This window comes from Schistocerca piceifrons, chromosome 6, assembly GCF_021461385.2.
Source record: "Schistocerca piceifrons isolate TAMUIC-IGC-003096 chromosome 6, iqSchPice1.1, whole genome shotgun sequence".
Classification (NCBI taxonomy): Eukaryota; Metazoa; Arthropoda; class Insecta; order Orthoptera; family Acrididae; genus Schistocerca; species Schistocerca piceifrons.
Genome location: NC_060143.1, coordinates 305,005,959 through 305,026,678, shown reverse-complemented (window position 1 = coordinate 305,026,678; position 20,720 = coordinate 305,005,959). Strand labels below are relative to the sequence as shown.

Here is a 20,720-nt window from a genome sequence, read left to right as displayed (position 1 = left end):
ACCGTTGCGGAAAGGAAAAGTAACCTCTCGATATTTCAGACACACGAGCAAAAAAACAACGAATTTCAATTAACTTTGTGCAGTGTATAATACACAGTTCAATGAGAAGCTAGATGTGGTCATGGAGACTAAAATAATGAATAACACAAACACACAAAAATCATTTGAACCGGCAGCAATAAACATAACTCGAGCATCGAAGCTGCTGAACTAAACAAGAAGTTGGAGCACCTCTTGAAGAACAAATGTTTATACATCCTGTACATTGTTGAGGACTAGCCTTAATTTCAATCTATGGGTCATCAGAAATTCATCAGGGAATCAATAATAAATTTCTGGCAGAGTAATTACCCAATACCTCCTCAATGATTATTCGATCTACCCATCAATCTTCAATATTCTTCAGTAACACCATGTTTCAAATGTCTCTATTCTGTTCTTGTCTGAACTGTTTGCTGTCCACGTTAAATTTCCATACGAGGCTGCACTCCATACAAATACCTTCAGAAAAGCTACCTAACACCTAAATTTATGTTCGATATTTATGTCTGTTTTTCAGAAATAATTTTCTGGTTGTTTCCGATCCGTGTTTTATATCCTCTCTACTTTCGCCCTTGTCAATTATTTCGCAGCCCAAGTAGCGAAACTCTTTGACTACTTCTTGTGTTTCATTGCCTAAATTTATTCCCTGAGCCTCGCCTGATTTAACTGGACTACATTGTATTACCGTCATTTAACTTCTTCTTAAATTTTCCTTCTAATCTCATTTCAAGTTGTTATCCATTTTGCACAACTGTTCTTGTATGACAATTGCCGACTTCAGCAGGATTACAATGTCATCAACAAACAGCAGAGTATTTATTTCTTTCAAACATTAATACCATTAACAAATATCTTAATGGTTTTCTTTGCTGCTTCCTCAGTGTACAGACTGAGTACTGCTTCTCTTTCATGTCCATCGCTTCTTAAACCGAATATCTCTTCCCTGTACAAGCTACATTTTGTTTGTGCTACCTACAGAATTTCAAATTACCATTTCAAGAAGCTTTCTCCAATTATGGAAATACATCTACATCTACATGATTACTCTGCAATTCACATTTAAGTGCTTGGCGGAGGGTTCATCGAACCACAATCATACTATCTCTCTACGATTCTACTCCCGAACAGCGCGCGGGAAAAACGAACACCTAAACCTTTCTGTTCGAGCTCTGGTTTCTTTTATTTTATTTTGATGATCATTCCTGCCTATGTAGGTTGGGCCCAACAAAATATTTTCGCATTCGGAAGAGAAAGTTGGTGACTGAAATTTCGTAAATAGATCTCGCCGCGACGAAAAAGTCTTTGCTTTAATGACTTCCATCTCAACTCGCGTATAATATCTGCCACACTCTCTACCCTATTACGTGATCATACAAAACGAGCTGCAAATGCTATCAACGTAGGATTGCCTTTGTTTAACATTTTAAGGTACGTCATAGGGTCAGTGTGGCCTCGAGTTTCCTGCATTTCTTCAAATCGCTAACTGATATTGGTTGATTACGACTTCTACCAGTTTTCCTATTCTTCTATAAATAATTTTTGTGAGTAACTTGCAACTATGCTGTATTAAGATTGTGGTTCATTAATCTTGACAAATGTATCTACCTGCCTTCCTTCGAAGAGAAATTTTTACATTCTTCAAGTCTGGCGTCTGTCACTTGCCGCATATACGATGTGTTGCAGAGTACGTGTATAAGAGATTTATGGATGATTGATGAAATCATGGGGGACAACTTGTGAACAATACAAATTCATCCGTAATGCTTCTAGGCGTTGCCATGCATTGTTTAATATTGGTTATGTCCCTGAGAGGCTGCAGAGTGTAGCCCCTCTGCAGTGAGCTGACTGAAAAGTAGGTTACCAGCAGCGTCATTCTACCTTCCTCAGCACCTTTAAAAACGTTCGCAGAAATATTGGCATTTGAACATATTCGCGTTTTTTATGCTGGGGAGAAGGAGATAGTGGCAGGGAAAAAGAGAAGGAGATAGTAGACCGTGGTTGTGGGACAGAAAGATCGAAGGAGACAATGGCAGTGAGGCAGAAAGAGAAGGACACAGTCGCAGTGGACCATAGTTGACAGTGACAGGACAAAGCTAAGAAAAGAGTGAAGAAGACAGTGCCAGAGGGAGAGGCAAAAAGAGACGGAGAAAGCAGAAGTGGGTAAGATCCAGTGAGAATGAGCAACTACAGCGAGGACGAGAGAGACAGCGACAGTGATGAGAGCCAGCATCAGTGGGAATGAATGAATGAATGAGGTAGCTGTAGGGAGAGAGAGCATGAGGGAGACTGTGACAGTGAGAGGAGACAGTAGTGGTAGGACACAACGAAGGGGCCGTGGCTGTGACACAGCAGATAATGACAGAGAGACACAAAGAGATAATGACAACGAGTTGGGCTGAATAAGTGAGAATGGGCAAGTGGGAGTGGACGGGTATGAACGACACAGCGATGGACTGGTGGTTGTCGGCGAGTTGGAGTTAGGGTAGCTTGTGGGAGGGGGAGATGAGTTGCATGTTGAAAAGTGGATTTATTACTTCTGAGTCTCTTTCCTGCTGCCACTGTCTCCTCTCTCAGCATAAAGGTGCGTGATATATTCGCATGGAAAAATTTCTGGAAAATTTTTAAAGTTACTTATCAGCCACAGTTTTAAACAGGAGCATATTCGCCTTTTTTGTGTTCCGCTACGAGCATTTTCCCGCTACTTTTGAATTACTTCATTTTCCTTTCTCATGCCGATGCTTGGAGGAGCCAGCCATGCCACCTCATGTACTAAATTCTGAGGCCGAAGCCTGCATGAAATTGGAATACAGTGGCGGAGATGTTTAATATTTTTTGTGGAATCTGAAATTTAAAAACCTCTCTCACACCGGCCTGATTTAGCTTCAATGATCAGGATAGTAAAAAACATGCGTATATTAAGGGAATTTTCATTCATAAAGCATGCTTATCACATTCACACACTTCAATACTGTTCTGTCCTGATTAAATTGAGCTTAACTTAAATTCCATAAGGCAGTGAAGCAATTTCGAAGTCTCGGTGCGACGAAAATTGTCGATCTCCTGAAAACATTTGTAATAATTATTAACTTTCGGTGATCACATGGAGAAGACCGGAGATCTGCTGGTAAGACCGTGTTAGCCCATTTATTGAAAATAATAAACTGGATAGCTTGAGCGTACAAAACGGCAGGTTCGTCCGGTGTAAATCAAACGTTCCCCACTGATCCTGTGCAACACAGCGTAGTAAGCAGACACTGTCAATAATAATCAGTTAAATAATACGCGAACACACTTACTTTAGTTTAGTTCATGTATTAAATTCCTTCTCATACAGAATCTCATCAAGATGGCGACTAGCTCAACAATACATACATATACATCTTCGTTCTTTCACGGCTAATCGGCAAGATCTGAATCATTCTTTTCATAAGAGAAAACATAGATAGCACAGAAGCTATTCCATGGAGTAAATGCACGCTCCAAGGAATAATAGGACTTGAAACTACTTTGCATTGATAATCATCGTATATTAAAGTTTAGGAATCGGTAAGATAAGAAGAGATATTTCTAAATATGTACTGAGTTATATATAATTTGTAATTTTTTTTTTTAAATATCACGGAGAGACCGCTGCTAGAGACCTTACTGATGTTAGCCAGTGGAGGTTTCCTTCCTTCTTTTCTGTGAGGCGAGGGATGTGTCGTTCAGCTCTCCTTTCAAACGTGTTGACTGGACGCGTTTTAAAGGCAGAGCTGAACTTACCAGCAATACTTAAAATCGTGCCATTTGGATGGTCCTGTGGCCTGCCGTGTGGAAGGTTGATAACATTCTCATCCCGGGTAGCGAGATGTGACTTACGACTGCAGAGTCTGCTGTGTGGATCCGGTGAGTATGGATGCCTTGCTGAAACATCGAGATGAAATTCTAAGTCGGGATTAACTTCTGAATCGTCCGCCTGCTTAGCTGAGTGGTAACGTGCTTTCCCCCCATGCAGTGGGCCCGGGTTCGATTCCCGGCCAGGTTGGAGATTTTCTCTGCTCGTGGACTGGGTGTTATGTTGTCCTCTCATCACTTCATCCTCATCTCCGGCACGCCAGTCGCCCAATGTGGCGTCGACTGAAATAAGACTTGCACTTGACTTCCCAAGATGGATCCTGTCGGCCAGCAATGCCATACGATCATTTCATTTTCAACTTGTGAATCAGGACGCGTTTAAACCTGTGGAAATCAGCAGCTTCACGGTGAAAGAATGACTCTATGTATATTAAAATAATTTTTTGCAATCGAAACTTGTTATTTCTAGTGAAACATGGAGTTATGAATTTATTTTGTGGGAGGGGCTTGCATCCGTTCCTGCTGACGATCGCCGGCCGGAGTGGTCGAGCGGTTAAAGGCGCTACAGTCTGGAACCGTACAACCGCTACGGTCGCAGGTTCGAATCCTGCCTCAGGCATGGATGTGAGTGATGTCCTTAGGTTAGTTAGGTTTAAGTAGTTCTAAGTTCTAGGGGACTTATGACCACAGCAGTTGAGTCCCATAGTGCTCAGAGCCATTTGAACCATTTTTGCTGACGATCTCTGTTACTTGTCCTTAAGCTTATACTGGTTCTCTCCGTTTAAATTCACATAGACGTGTGCCGCATTACTTCGTTTCTGTACGTGCTGGAACAGTGAGTGAGTTTGTTATTTCGCACTATGGTATGGAATAGCACGTAGTCTTCCACCAGAGTAATTTAGCTGGAGAGATCTCGGACCAGCCAGTGTAGAGTGTTTCAATATTTGGCATTAAACTAACCTAACTAAAGCTGCCTTTCATTGTCGATGTAGTAGCCAAACCCTAAGAAAATTATAATCTCTGTGTACAAAGAGACTTTCCCATGCTGGTCATCATACAAATTGATTTCAATCCCCCACTTCGTGTATAAGTATGTGACTTTATAGCTGTTTTTATTGATCAATGACAAGTGCTGATGATGTTCTGATCAGTGTTAAATTTTGTCTATAGGTAACTAGAATCTCGAACGCTAATCCTTCTTCATTAAGACTGTTCAGAATCCCATTCCTTTACAGAGCAAACATGTTTAAGAATTAGCTTTCTAAGAATTCGTGACGAAGCAAATTCTTCAGTACACGGTTATACGGGATTTTAGCGATTCCCTTGCACTTATTTTGTTTGGTCACATCTATTACAAGCATGGGGTTTAAATGTTTCACAATCCGGTATGACCTTAAGTGTGTGAGCCAACGATTATAAAAGTGATGTGGATGAAATTGAGCGACACTATACACTTTTTTGATCCATCATTCCAGAGTAAATTCATTAAAGAAGAAATTTCAGATTCACCTGTTAAATCAGTGTGCAATATGGAAACATGACCTCACATCATTCGCCTTATAAATAATTTAAACATCATCCATTCACTCATTAGTGGACCTACTACATTTGATTGAGTTGTCGGTGCTCATACTATTCGCCATGATGTTGCTGTTATGCAGTCTGCCTCTCGCAGCTTTGTATTCTGATGACAGCCTCTGTAGTGCCAGTTTAATACTTTACTTCTCCTTGTGCAGTCCACCTTATCATAGCGCTTTTCCCTGCTGAATAATATTTATGTTTTTTTGTTTATTTTATTTTATTTTTTTTTTTTTTTTCAAACCAGTGTCTTGAGCAGAACTTGTAGATTTAAGTATATGATGAAAATTCAGTTTGCCTGAAAATAAAACATTTATTTAACTGAACACATAAACAGAAATATCGTTCTCGTAACTATACCTACGACAGAAACTTTCTTATTTAGCTTTTGATAACTACTTCAGCTAACATCGATCACTTTAATTTATCCTCTTGTTCACATATAACTGTCAAGTCCTTCTCACTTACTTCAAGGATTTTCAGAATAATGTTCTTAACTTAATCACAGAATCTATGTCTCTCCGATCTCTAAAGAACCATAGCTTATCTTTTTTTTCATGTTTTGTCGTGGTCGTCAGTCCAGAGACTGGTTTGATGCAGCTCTCCATGCTACTCTATCCTGTACAAGCTTCTTCATCTTCGAGTAACTACTGCAACCCACATCCTTCTCAATCTGCTTAAATATTCATCTCTTGATCTCCCTCTATGATTTTTACCCTCCACTCTTCCCTCCAATACTAAGTTGGTGATCCCTTGATGCCTCAGAACGTGTCCTACCGAGCCCTTCTTTTAGTCAGGTTGTACCACAAAATCTTCTTTTCCATAATTCTATTCAGCACCTACTCATTAGTTACGTGATCTACCAATCTAATCTTCAGCATTTCGAAAGATTCTATTCTCGTCTTGTCTAAACTGTTTATCGTCTGTGTTTCGCTTCCATACATGGCCACACGCCTACAAATACTTTCAGAAAAGACTTCCTCACACTTAAATCTATAATGTTAACAAATTTCTCTTCTTCAGAAACGCTTTCCTTTTCAAAGCCAGTCTACATTTTATATCCTCTCTACTTCGACCATCGCCAGTTATTTTGCTCCTCAGGTAGCAAAATTCATCTACTATCTTAAGTGTCTCATTTCCTATTCTAATTCCATGAGCGTCATCTGATTTCATTCGACTACATTCCATTATCCTCGTTTCGCTTTTGTTGATGTTCATCTTATACCCTACTTTCTTCAACACACTGTCCATTCCGTTCAACTACTCTTCCAGGCCCTTTGCTGTCTCTGCCAGAATTACAATGTCATCGGCAAACCTCAAGTCTATATTTTTTCTCCGTGGGTATTAATTCCTTCTCCAAATTTTTCTTCTGTTTCCTTTACTGGTTGCTCAATATACAGATTGAATAACATTGGGGATGGGCTACAACCCGTCTAACCCCCTTTTCAATCACTGCTTTCCTTTAGAGCTCCTCGACTCTTATAACTGAAAAAAATGGCTCTGAGCACTATGGGACTTAACAGCTATGGTCATCAGTCCCCTAGAACTTAGAACTACTTAAACCTAACTAACCTAAGGACAGCACACAACACCCAGCCATCACGAGGCAGAGAAAATCCCTGACCCCGCCGGGAATCGAACCCGGGAACCCGGGCGTGGGAAGCGAGAACGCTACCGCACGACCACGAGATGCGGGCTTCTTATAACTGATATCTAGTTTCTGTACAAATTGTAAATAGACTTTCACTCCCTGTATTTTACTCCCGCCGCCTTCAGAATTTTAAAGAGAGTATTCCAATCGACACTGTCAAAAGTTTCTCTAAGTCTAGGTTTGCCTTTCCTTAATTTATCTTCTAAGATAAGCCATGGGGTCAGTATTGCCTCGCATGTTCCAACATTTCTACAGAATCAAAAGTGATCTTCCCCGAGGTTGGCTTCTAGCAGTTTCTCCTTTCATCTGTAAATAATTCGTGTTAGTATTTTGCAGACACGACTTTTTAATTTGATAGTTCGGTAATTTTCATACCTGCTGACACCTGCTTTCTTTGGGACTAGAATTATTATATTCTTCTTCGTATCTGAGGTTATTTCACCTGTCTCATATATCTTGCTCTCCAGATGGTAGAATTTTGTCGTGGCTGGCTCTCCCAAGGCGATCATAGTTACAATGAAATGTTGGCTACTCCCAGTGCTTTTTTCTGACTTAGGTCTTTGAGTGCTCTGTCAAATTCTTCACGCAGTATCGTATCTCCCATTTCATCTTCATCTATGTCCTCTTCCATTTCCACAATGTTGTCCTCAAGTACATCTCCATTGTAAAGACCCTCTAAATAGTCCTTCCACCTTTCTACCTTCCCTCATTGGCTTGGGACTGGTTTTCCATCTGAGCTCCTGGTATTCATACAAATTGTTGTCTTTTCTCCAAAGGTGTATTTAATTTTCCTGTAAGCAGTGTCTGTCACCCCTAGTGACATATGCCTCTACATGCTTACATTTGTCTTCTAGCCATTCTTCCTTAGCCTTTTTTGCACTTCCTGTCGATATCATTTTCGAGACGTTTGTATTCCTTTTCGCCTGCTTCATTTACTGCGGTTTTATATTTTCTCCTTTCATCAATCCAATTCAATACCTCTTCTGTTACCCATGGATTTCTACTAGCCCTCATCTTTTACCTAATTGATCCTCTGCATCCTTCACTGTATCATCTCTCAAAGTTGCCCATTCTTCTTCTACTGTATTTCTTTCCCCAGTATTTGTCAATCGTTCCTGAATATATTGCGTGTGGTGTCTGCTCTTTATATATATCCTTACAAAGCTTCACTTCCTCTCTGTCGTTAATTCAAAGAATCTGTTGTTAATTACTCTGTGGAATTCCTTTCGAAGATTATGTGAATGCATAGCGTCTTTTTCGGACAACTTCGGAAGAGCAGACACCACACACAATCCCTAACTGTGGCATATGAGATGTCTGTGGGGAAATTAAGTTCCGATCGATCGCGATATGGAAACCACTCTGAGAATTCGATAAAGCTTTGCACGGATGTGTTGGGCAGTGTATCTATTATGGCTGCCGATTGCGTCACTCCGCCCTTTTCTGAATCTACAATGAGCACATAAAGGTGCCTTGGAAATAGCGTCTCCCGCCAAGTACGAGAGCCTGGTGAGAGATTTCGCCTGTTGTCATGCAGCCCACATAACACAACTGTCATGCAGTACCTTCTTCCTCACAACAAATTCTCGACTGCTCTCTCTAGGGGCAATGAAGACGCTACTACATTATTTCCGATGGGAAGTGTTTGATCACTCGCAATGCAGCCCATAAGTGGGTACCCCTGAGTTTCATCTCTGCTCACATGAACTGCTGGCCTTGAAGACAATATTTTGGTGCAGTCAACGAATTGTAGACCAGCGTAGAGTATTGGCGGAAAACAAAGTTTGCTCTATTCTATGACGGGAGTATTGGAAAGCTGGCACAAGCAACGACATATTTCGAAGATGGTGCGGGGACTAAGTAGAAAAGTAGCTGGAAGGTGTACCTAACTGTTGCAAATAAAAAAATTTTGTTTTTTACATTGGCTCCCATTTCGCGACCGACCGGAACTTACTTTTTGAATAATTCAGGTATTATGTAAATTAAAGGTGAAGGCAGGAGAAACGAATGGAGAGGAATGGAACTACTTATACAAGTTGCATCGAGACTTTATGCGGAATTAGCGGTGATGAATGAAAATGTGCGCTGGACCGGAATTCGAAACCGGGGTCTCCTGGTTACTAGGCAGCTACATTAACCTCTGCGCTACCCGAACACAGTGTTTGCCCATATTCCCACCTAGACACCTATCAACAGTTCCCGTCCATGTCCTCCTACAGGAGGTCAAACGTAATTGTACATTCGTACTAATGGTAATGGATTCACTACCCATTGAGACATGTTATATGAATGCGTGGTGTCTCTTCTTTTGTACATGTCTGCGAGTAAAAAGGATGACAAGTCGGGGCACTACGTCAGTAGCGTGTGGATAAGTTGAGAATTTGGGTCTAACAGGAGGTGTGCTAGGGTAGGCGTTGCGATGACCAGTGTGTCTGAATGGAGTAGTGATCAGCGCATCTACCTAGTAAGATGGAGGCCCTGGTTCGAATCCAGCACAAATTTTTAACTTTCCCCATTGATTTAAATCAATGCCCACTGGCAGTTAACGTCTCTTTCTCCTTTGTGTCTTCATCAGAGGTGTACGCGTTCCGATTTAAAACTGCCCATGCTTGCCTTTTGGCCAGGTAGGTAACCTGCCGCATATTAACAGCAGAAAGGGCAGATTGGTTACTCCTGTCCAAGCTACGCCATGCCCAACCCAAGCAGGCTGGACGTGTCCTAATTGCCTGCCTGTCTTCCCTCTGTGCTAAGCTACATAGCAGTTTACTCTGTATTATAAGCAGGCTTCGAAAGGTGACGAAAAGTCTCTTTTTACCCGGCTATTACAAGTCTCAATGCAGTATACACTGAAGCGCCAAAGAAACTGGTATAGGCATGCGTATTCAAATACAGAGAGATGTAAATAGGCAGAATACGGCGCTGGGGTCGACAACGCATGTATAAGACAACAAGTATCTAAAAATGGTTCAAAAGGCTCTGAGCACTATGGGACTTAACTTTTAAGGTCATCAGTCCCCTAGAACTTAGAACTACTTAAACCTAACTAATCGAAGGACATCACACACGTCCATGCCCGAGGCAGGATTCGAACCTGCGACCGTAGCCGTCGCGTGGTTCCAGACTAGCGCCTAGAAACGCTCGGCCATCCCGGCTGGCACAACAAGTATCTGCCGCAGTTGTTAGATCTTTAACTGCTGCTGCAATGACAGGTTACCAAGACTTAAGTGAGTTTGAACGTGATGATGGGACACAGCCACTCCTAGCGATGAAATGGCAATTATCCTATATGACCATTTCAAGAGTGCACCGTGAATATTAGGAATCCGGTAAAACATCAAATCTCCGAATCACTACGGCCGAAAACGATCCTGCAAGAACGGGACCAAGGTCGCCTGAATAGAATCGTTCAACGTGACAGAAGTGCAACCATTCCGCAAATTGCTGCAGATTTTAATTCTGGGTCATCAACAAGTGCCAACGTGCGAACCGTTCGACGAAAAATCATCGCTATGGGCTTTCCGAGCCTAGGACACACTCGTGTACCCTTGGTGAGTGCACGACACAAAGCTTTACGCCTCAACTGTGCCCGTCAACACCGACACTGGACTGTTGATGAGTGGAAACATGTTGCCTGGTCAGGCAAGCCTCGTTTCAAACTGTAGCGAGCAAATGGAGGTGTACGAGTATGGAGACAACTTCATCAATCCATAGACACTGCTTGTTATCAGGAGACTGTTCAAGCTGGTGGAGGCTCTGTAATGGCTTGGGGAGTGTGCAGTTGGAGTGATGTGGGACCCCTGACACGTCTAATTGTAGCTCTGACAGGTGACGCGTACATAAGCATCCTGTCAGATAATCTGCATCCATTCATGTCCCTTGTGCATTCCGAAAGACTTGGGCATTCCAGTAGGACAATGTAACACTTCAAACGTCCATAATTACTACAGAGTGGTCCAGGAACACTCTTTTGAGTTTAAACACTTCCGCTGGCCACAAAACTCCCCAGACATTAACCTAACTGAGCATATCTGGGGTGCCTTGCAACGTGCTATTCAGAAGAGATCTCTAGCACAACCTCATATATTAGTCGAGTCAATGCAATGTTTTGTTGCGGCACTTCTGCTGGTCGCGGGGGCCCTACTCGATATTAGGCATGTGTACCAGTTTTTTAGCTCTTCAGTGTATCAGGCAGGGGTACCAGTTTCTTTGACCCTTCAGTGCATATTCATTTTGGGACAGTGTGGGTCAGAAAATGGGATTTTATTTATCCTTTTTTTTTCATTTGCACTGGATTTCGGGCTTGCTTATTTATTTCTATGCAACGTAACCAGTTTCGACTAGTACTGCCTTTTCTCAGTTCAAACCATCATCAGGTCATCTATAATATCTATTTTCTGTAATGAGCAGAACGATGTCTAAAAATCTAGATGGTTTTCGCCTAAGAACCTGAAGAAGTCTATTAATCTGCAATGGCAGCCACAACTAGAGTAAGAGTTTGGAAGTCTAGTTTCTGTAACCTTAGTGTGTTTCGGCCAATATAGCACCAATTATACGAATATTAATTACTTTTTGCAGACTGTGTGTTGCGCGTTCTCTAAATTTATTACAAGTTGCCAATATATTCTAAATTCCCCAAATGCAATGTAGGAAACACGAAGCTCGTTTTCCATATTATGTACATAAGGGGCACATACCTGGAAAAGAAGCTTTTCTTTCATACCAAACATTTTTCGCACTATGTTATGAACAACATTCTCTTATTTCACTGAATGTTTGCCATACATTTAGAAAGCCTATGTAATGCTAAATGGGCTCAAGTCAATAGCACAGATTTTCAAACACTTCTCAGCCACTAAGTCTTTGCCCTCTTCCAACATATTTATAGAGTAAGTAAATTGCTCGTCAAATTTACAAACATGTCGTAACATACTCGAAATTACTGAATGAGTGTTTAGTGACTTTTTATACATTTTGCATTGCGAGATACCTACGGATTTTCCTGAGAAACACACAAAAACCTTTCCCATGTTGGACTTGGGTGGTACATATTCTCTAATTAATAATTTCTCCTAAATCTCATTTAAGTTTGGTTAGTTCATTTAGTTCTCCAACCTTTATGATAAATGAGCTATAATGAAACTACATATACCTGGCTAGTCGCGTTGGATTGATAACGCAATCTGTTGACGGGTCACGTGAAGTTTTCCAGACTCGCGGTAACACTGGCTAGTGTACTTTAACCACTGTACTTCAGAACATATGTACTTTTGTGTCTCAATTTCGGCAGGCTGAGCAGTTTTAATGGTTGCGGAGGAGCCAGAGGCAGGCAGGCTGAAAGGAGAATTTGCACACCTGTAGTCTTGATTCATATTCGCTGCAGAATCAATACGATTACTGTTCATTTGGACATGTCTGAAAGGATAGACAACACATATACTCTTCGAAGTAGTTTGTATATTATCTGTCTCTGGTTACTGTACTGCACTCTGTTGATTAATCTAATAACTGCTTGCTATACTCTGCGTTGTTGTGGCGCTCACAGATCGCACCTACTTCATCTGGTAACAGTATTTTACAAAGCAGGTTACGTCATAAATTCGTCGCTCACTTCCCGAGAAAAAAAGCAAAAATATTCTAAAAAACGAACATTTTCACGTGATATTTACTTATTCCAAGACCAAGTATAACCTGACAGAAACTGCACGTGTGTCTGCAGCGTTGATATTCTTCGTGTAATTTTTTTTAGTATTGTTTGTGTTTGGTGTACTGTGTGTTCAGAATGGAACGCTCTGCGCAGGCTCGTTCCAGCAGATCGGGCCGCCGCACAACGTGACGGTGCAGCTGACGGACGACGGCTACATGGTGTCGTGGGAGCCGCCGCTGTTCGGCAGCGAGGACCTCAAGTCGTACACCGTGCGCTGGACCGAGGGCCCGCGCCAGCAGCTGTACGGCCGCGCAGACACCACCGACACCTTCTTCGTGGGTCAGTACGCAGCCCTCTCACCAAAGCGAATGATAGCGAACGCAGGCGAAAGTGCATGCGCAGACAACTGGCCAGTGTTCACTGTCATTCGCTTGTATCTGCGAACAAGGGTTTACACTATAGGCAATGGAAGTGAACACGAGATAACGAACATAATCTAATTATTGTTGACACTAACACTAGGCAAGCAGGATACGACGCTATACAGTAAGATTGTAAGTGCAGATATTTCTGTTGGTAACTGAGGACAATGTCGGAACATCATAACATAATAATAATTATTTTTCAGACAGGCTAAGCTGCAGATGAGTCTGACTCCACAATTAGGTTTCTTTTTAGTATCACATTCGTTGGCTTCGCCAAATTATAACCAAACTGCAACTTCCCAACTTAACCTATACGTCAGGCAAATCAATAGATCAGTCTCTCATCACAACTTTTTTTTTGTGTTTTAAAATGTGCACCAAAAGCTAGCGTGACAGCGACCATAAACATTACGTCATTGGTCAAAGCCGACGACTCGTACGGAATATTCCTCTTTCCTCTTGACCCAACGCGCTGGCTACAAGCGAGGCAGCGTCCCAGCGACCCCCGATACCCTATCCGCAAGATACCCGCGGCGTCGGCACAACAGATACCGCCAAAGAGGTTGGTACAGAACTGTCGCACCAACTGCAGAGGTAATATTACCCTCTGGCAAGAGCTTTACAATCAGTTGATCTCTGCAATCACCGCTACCTTTGACCAGTCCTCGGACTTTACATGATTATTGGTAAGAGCGAGCGGGAGCTTAAACTGGAGTACACGAGCTTTTCACCCCTGTTTGGGCTCTTTCAGTGGTACTCAGAAGTATTGTTTTAGAGTAAGCGATCAGCCACCTTACTACTTTTGTCAACTTGCGGCAGTTTCCCCTACCGACAAACAAAAAAAATTTTGCTGCTGGTGAACCTTTCGGGATATAAAGTCGTGTTCCTAGCGTTTCGACCAGAACTGCGCCGGACGTCTTCAGAGACGTTGCTCCTTGTTTGAGTCTCGCCGGCGGAGGAGCAACGCCTCTGAATATGTCCAGCGCAATTCTGGACGAAACATTAAGAAGAGAAGAGTTTCGTGAAACGACCTTATATCTGTCATTCTGTCAAACAAAATTTTCACTACTCAGCTTTTTTTTTTAGAGATTACTAATTGAAGCTTTGTCATTTCACCTCGTTTGTGGCTCAGACGCTTACGCCAGGGTGTTTGCAGTGCCGCACCTGGAGGAGGGCGCGACGTACCAGTTCGAGGTGTCTGCGCGGTCGCACAACGAGTACCTGGCGACGAGCCCTAGGGTGGAGGTGCGCGTGCCCAGCCAGCAGCAGCAGCTGCGCGCCGTCGCACTCGGCGTCGCCGCCTCGGCGCTGCTGGTGGCCGCCGCCGCCGCCGCCGCCTGGTACCTGCGCCGCCTCCACCTGCGCCGCTCCGCCGTCCTCTCCAACTCCAGGCTCAAGGGCGTGCCGCACTGCTGAGAGCCACCAGTCCGTCGTGGCGTCCACTAGAACATCCACATTTCATCTGCCTCGTGTCGCCCAACTTCCAGGGAAAATCGGCTAACATGACGAACTTATGCTATGTACAGGGTGGGCGAAAGGAAACTGGTCCGGAATACATATTGTGCACCTTAACAGTGGCAACCTAATTTACCTCATAAGCCCCCTTAAGATATGCAACCCGAGTTACATCATACGACACCGTTGCGGATGATGTAACTCGGGTTGCCTACCTTACGGGGGCTGGTAAGGTGAATTGGGTTGAAGGAGTTAAGGTGCACGAAATGTTTTCCGCACCACCCTTTATCTTCCCCACCTTGTATAATTTCCCTGACTTCAACATTTGTAGAAATGGTACTTTGTCTTGGAGACAGTGAGCGACTTTTCATTGTACACTTTTTTTTACGCATTCACACAATTTTTTTTTTTTTGTCGTTAACATATCACCCACCACTGGCCATCATTGAAAATTGTAAACGACAAAGGAAAAAACACTTATTTACATCTCACAAACTGCCACATGGTCCATATAGAACAGTGATCCTAAAAGTATAGAATAAATATTTTTATTTCCGTCTATGATTACAAACTTCTTAGGTCCTCAGACTACCTATTTCGCTCAGCAGTGGTCATCTTCAGATCTGTAGCAAAACATGAGGAAAACACAAATACAACTAGTGGATTGTCTACATCTTAAAACAGTGAAATAGGCCATAATGAAAAATATTACTGATATACATGTGTGAATCGTGCGCTTTAAATATGACGAGGCACACCTGTTTCAGAAATATGTCCTAATATAATGGAGCCTTAGTGGCATCGTTAGAAGATGAACAGAAGTCAGCATATTCGTAAATAGATAAAATATGCTACATACGTGTCGTCTTGTTATCGGCGCTACTGTTCGTATCAAACTGCTGTAAAGTGAGCACAAAATGTTTGTGTCGTAAGCTTTGTTATCTCTACACCCATTAGACAACATAAAATTGTAAAAAGCAAAATTAATTTTCATACCGATTAAAATCACCAAGTAACACTTTGTCAGACGGAATAAAATCCTCAGGATGCAAGTGCTACGTGAGGGCTACTGCTCCACTCCTTACGTTGCAGATGCAATACCCCTAGGCGAAGAGTCGGTAGAACTTACATTCGTGGTTTCCTTGAAATTTCCTTTTGGATAAAAGATATTTGTAAAAGAATTCTAGGTATGAATGTCTCTCTAAAAGAATTTTGTAAGAGTTTTAAAAAAAATCGTACAAAGACGAGTGATAGTATAAAAAAGATAAGACAATATCTCAAAGTAAAATTCAGTTATGTACACTTGAACAAAAATTAATCTTTAAAAAGAAGTGTTGTTTATTCGGTAAAAATACATCCAAACTTTCAACAGAATCGGGGTAACTGTTCGGACATCTGAAAATAACGTTACTTCCATAATGAAGAAGGAATAGGACTCTCTGTGGACTTAATGTTGTTTCATTTTTTATGTCACGACGTGTACCATGATCCACTTGAAAAAACTGCACTCAGTGTTTATGAGCACTTTTCTTGGTTTTGAGATTTTTTTAAAGTATCGCAGTTCTTTTATATCACAAAATTAGGTCTCGAGGGTTCAGCATATCTCTTGTCACTGTAAGTTTTGTACATCAGTTTTATAAACAACTTTTTTTCCTTTTGAAAAGATTAATCAATGTTTCAGTTAAAAGGGAACTGTTAACTAGGTCATCACTGTAAACTTAGCGAACTCTGCCACGACGTCGCTTATAGGACGTGGGGTGGAGTCCTCTTGTAACACTTGCACCCACCGTTTTTTCCAGTCTGACAGATCGTAACTTGGTGTCCATCTAATGTTGATTTCAGTCGCTACGAACATTAATTTTCGTTTCAATTTTCTCATGTTGCCCCCTATACATAGTGTTCACAAAGCAAAATACATATTCATTCGTTTCTTTTCTCTAACTCCGATGAGTGACAATGGTGGCTGACACCAGTTACCGACATAAAGCATTTTAGTAATTACATCAAAGAAAATATTCGGTGTACGTTTACTATTTGTTGCTCTGGGGTAGAAAATTGACAGAATCTTCTTACTACTGTCCAGTTTAAACTAACATTTAAAATAATTCATTTCCCAAGTTTGTGAGTGAAAAGTTTCTTCTCCTCCACCTTGCACCAATGGTTGACAGCTTACAAAATGAGTATGGAATAATAAGCGTGACAGACTGACTGATTAATTCCTTTCTGGACTATCAATAATATCCAGTAAAATGTATATTTATGTACTGTATCTAAGACACGTAAAAAGAACTTTGAAAAATCTATTTGTTCGAAAGTAGAATGTATCTCTCATGAGCATTAATATTTATAAAATATTTCCTCTCGATCAGTGTAGTACAGTCCATGCGATTTAGTTCGACGTCACAACTCTCTCTCTCTCTCTCTCTCTCTCTCTCTCTCTCTCTCTGTTCCTGCTCCCCCCTGAAGGTACCGAAGAAGTGATTAGTTCCCTTCGATCATTCTTCTGTTATTTAACTGCCTCTCGAGAATCGATTGTCTGAATATCTAACTGTCCTGTTTATAGCTGGTTTAATATGAACATCTTCGTGCTGGCTACATGTGACATTATTTGTTGTTCTTGAAATAATCCTTTCATGTCACATTCTAACTTGTGGTGTAGAATTTCTAGAAAGAAGAAAAGTATTCACTAGTAGTTGCATTCCGTAGCCAAATATGTTCGCTATAGATCTTCAAAAGAGTGTACGTTACATCTCCAAATATTTTATCATCTTAAAGTATGTGGCACAGAAAGAGTCTCGTTAAGTATTGAAAATTAGAGAAACACCGTGCGTGCATCTAGTCTTACAGGCTAGCAAATTTTCTTTGATATTTCGAACGGTCATCTGCAACAATATTTCTGTCATTTGGAAAGAACTGTAGCATAGAAATTTTCATCTTATGCCCCGACACACCCGGCTTGCAGTCAGATATTCGTCACCAACGTTTGACACATGTTACCTCTCTTCAATTTCACTTGTTTCCTTTTTTCATCCGCCAACACCTTTGTTCGGACAACCTGTTACTTAACAGATTAAAATTGTTGCAAACAAGATTTTGTTACGACAAGTGGCGCAAGGTATGCAACAAACCAAGTACATGCCTTTTGTTTCAGATTGATATCCACCTGTTGGTAAATTCGCCATTTCATATCTAGAATGAAGTATTAATCCTGCCTTCTTCAGCAGCTGACATAACTTTGACAGAAACTTCTTTTAAATGTTTTCAGAATGGTGTCAGCTCATTCTGGAATGGTCTTTACAGCTCTTTGTATATACTGAAAGTAAATACCAGTCTCCCGGTAATGTGTTGATGTATTTATTATGAGTCTTACAGTTTTGTATATATGTATTTTATGAGCAATCTACGTGCCTTTTAATTGTGATCTAAATCCAACAAAGATGGAAGTATATGGCCCTGAGTGATAATTTAGTAAGTCCTGTGTTCATATGTTGTTAAAATAAAATGTACTGTGTGAACATTTTATGATATTTATTTTATAATAAAGGAAGCTACTAGTTTTTGTTCCAATATCACGCAATTGCCTCAAAAAAATGACTTCTGCTCCTCGATGTCTTATTTTTGTATTAGCTAGTTAGTCAGTAGTTGACTAAGTCGTAATTTTAGATCATTATGATGCGCAATGTGCAAAACAGTCTACCGAAAATGTTTTCCGTATTTATATAGTTACTTGTTGAAAAGAGTCTTGAGTATATTCTACGGCAAACAATTTTTATGGCTTCAAAACTGTGTACTTAAGTAAGATTAAGTCTAAAAAGTTCGAAATTCATTTCTATTTCTAGACTTCTATACACCCATAGACGGTGCAGAATAAATTTTAACAATGAGCGTCCACACAAAACACAGTGAACCTGAATTATTCCTTAGATCGAACAATGAAGATTAACAACATTGTTTCTACAATTGCAGTTCAAATGCAGTTAAATAAAAGGCTGTGATATGAGCTATGTTGTTAACCTCAATAATTGTGTGGCTCTGATTCCCCATGCGAGAAAATGTCTGTTTCACTAAATACTTTGAAATTTCCCACAACTTACAGTGCATAATGACAAATTTTCTGAAATGTATAAACCACAAATTAGACCGAGAATATTTGAAAGGAACTTCTCGGTAATGAAACCATCGCTAACCAGCAGCAAACGAAACACCAAGAGTTTTCAATCTTCTGGTAATACTTTATGCGCGCGCACACACACACACACACACACACACACACACACACACACACACACACACACACGTGTGTGTGTGTGTGTGTGTGTGTGTGTGTGTTTAAAACATCTCTGAACGAGCAGTACAGACGTCGTCGACGTGTGCATTATCGCCCTATTGTTTTCTGGAGCCTTATAAGCACAGAAAGGAAGAGTGACACTGGAGTTGGTATTGAAAAAAGCAAAGCGGAAAGAAGTTTCAAGTACCTCTATTCTGGAAGGTTCTTGTTTGTTTGTAGGATGCAACTTTAGTTTTACATTTGTTAATACGTAAGTATACTTTTAGTCATGGTAACGATTTATTTAGTGTTGCTATTGTAAGAACTGACAGTAGTGCTCATGCCGCTGCTGGGCTGGAGCGTTTTGATTCCCGTAATGTGTTGTTTATCACGCAGATATATGCCATCTATAAAATAACGTTCCTCCCCTTCACAAGACAGGATTTAAAGCTCGCAGAATCGATTGCCTGAATAACTAACTCTCCAGTTTATAGTTTGTAGTTCGTTCAATAAGAACATCTTCGTGCTGGCTACGAGTGACATTTGTTTTTCTTTAAATAATAATCTTCAATATATATATATATATATATATATATATATATATATATATGTGTGTGTGTGTGTGTGTGTGTGTGTGTGTGTCTTGTCATATATATCTGTCTTGTGACGGGGAGGAATATTATTTTATAGAAAACATTTACAGTGAGTGCAATGAAAGACTGTTTCTGAAGTGCAAGACAAGCAGGTGGATTTCGTCGAACTTAATCTGGTCGTGTTTGATGTAATGAATAGGATACGTGGTTTCGTGATAAGTGAAGGAATATCTAAAATTAAAAAAGTACTGAAAGGAAAATTAGCAGCTGGGTATGTGCCAGACTTGCAGAACACGTTGAAGACACGGCAAAAAGAAAATAGATTACATCTCTGCAGCAAGCAACAGAAGCATGGAAGGCATCATAACCAGATTGGAACAAGCAAACAACGACTTAGCAAACAAAAGAAACGAAAGGAATATAGATAAAGAAATGCGGAGGAAGTATCTGAATCTGTATATACCGGTAGCATCAGCGTGCGTACAGAGTGTGTCAGAAGTACCGAAACGCAAAAATCACAATACATTACCAAGCCTAATACGGTGTATGAGACCCGTTGGCATTCACAACAGCTACTAATCGTCTTCGAATGGTTAAATACAAGTCCTGTATGGTTTTCAAGCTTTCTTCCTGCAAAATAGTGGCAAGTTCAGGTGACAATGACGGCGGTGGATAGCGGTCAGTCACCCTTCTCTCCAAAGAAGATCACACAGGCTCAATAAAATTGGGATGTGATGACTGTGGTGGTTAGGGAAGTTGCGTGGTCACAAAATCAGTCCTGAATGATTCGAGCTGTGTGAACAGTGACCCTGTCATCTTGGAACATATTGGGAACCGTATATAGTACCATGGGGTAGACCTTATCAGCCAAATTGGTCAAGTAATCCTTGGCAGTAACGCGATATTGCAAACAATGGGGTCCGCGGACTAGCAAGATATGCCAGCCCAAATCAGCGCTGAACCCCTGGTGTATTTCACTCTTGGCAACAAGTGGCTTGGGGCGACGTAATCCCGTCGTAAACTCGGCCAGAAGTTGGAACAGCGTAAGACAAGACCCATCCGACCACACGACTTCCTTTCATTGCTCCAAAAACTGGATTTTATGACTTGGGCACCACGTTTTCCTGTTACAGGTATTTGCATCACTGACGAGTGGTTTTGGAATTCCAACTCGCACCCAAATTTTTAACTCATGGAGCTCCCTTCGTGTTGTTTCCGTGCTGACAGGGTT

At 41.2% G+C, this 20,720-nt stretch overlaps 1 protein-coding gene across 1 annotated transcript in view; it reads left to right on the top strand.

The window, feature by feature from the left end:
* Positions 1–18,134, top strand: part of LOC124802499 (protein borderless) — a 470,917-nt gene extending 452,783 nt beyond the window's left edge. The window contains exons 11-12 of the mRNA XM_047263317.1: positions 12,903–13,088; positions 14,331–18,134. Coding sequence (XP_047119273.1) covers positions 12,903–13,088; positions 14,331–14,590 — 446 coding nt within the window. The 3' untranslated portion in view covers positions 14,591–18,134. The remainder of the gene's footprint in view (positions 1–12,902; positions 13,089–14,330) is intronic.
* Positions 18,135–20,720: the final 2,586 nt, after the last annotated feature.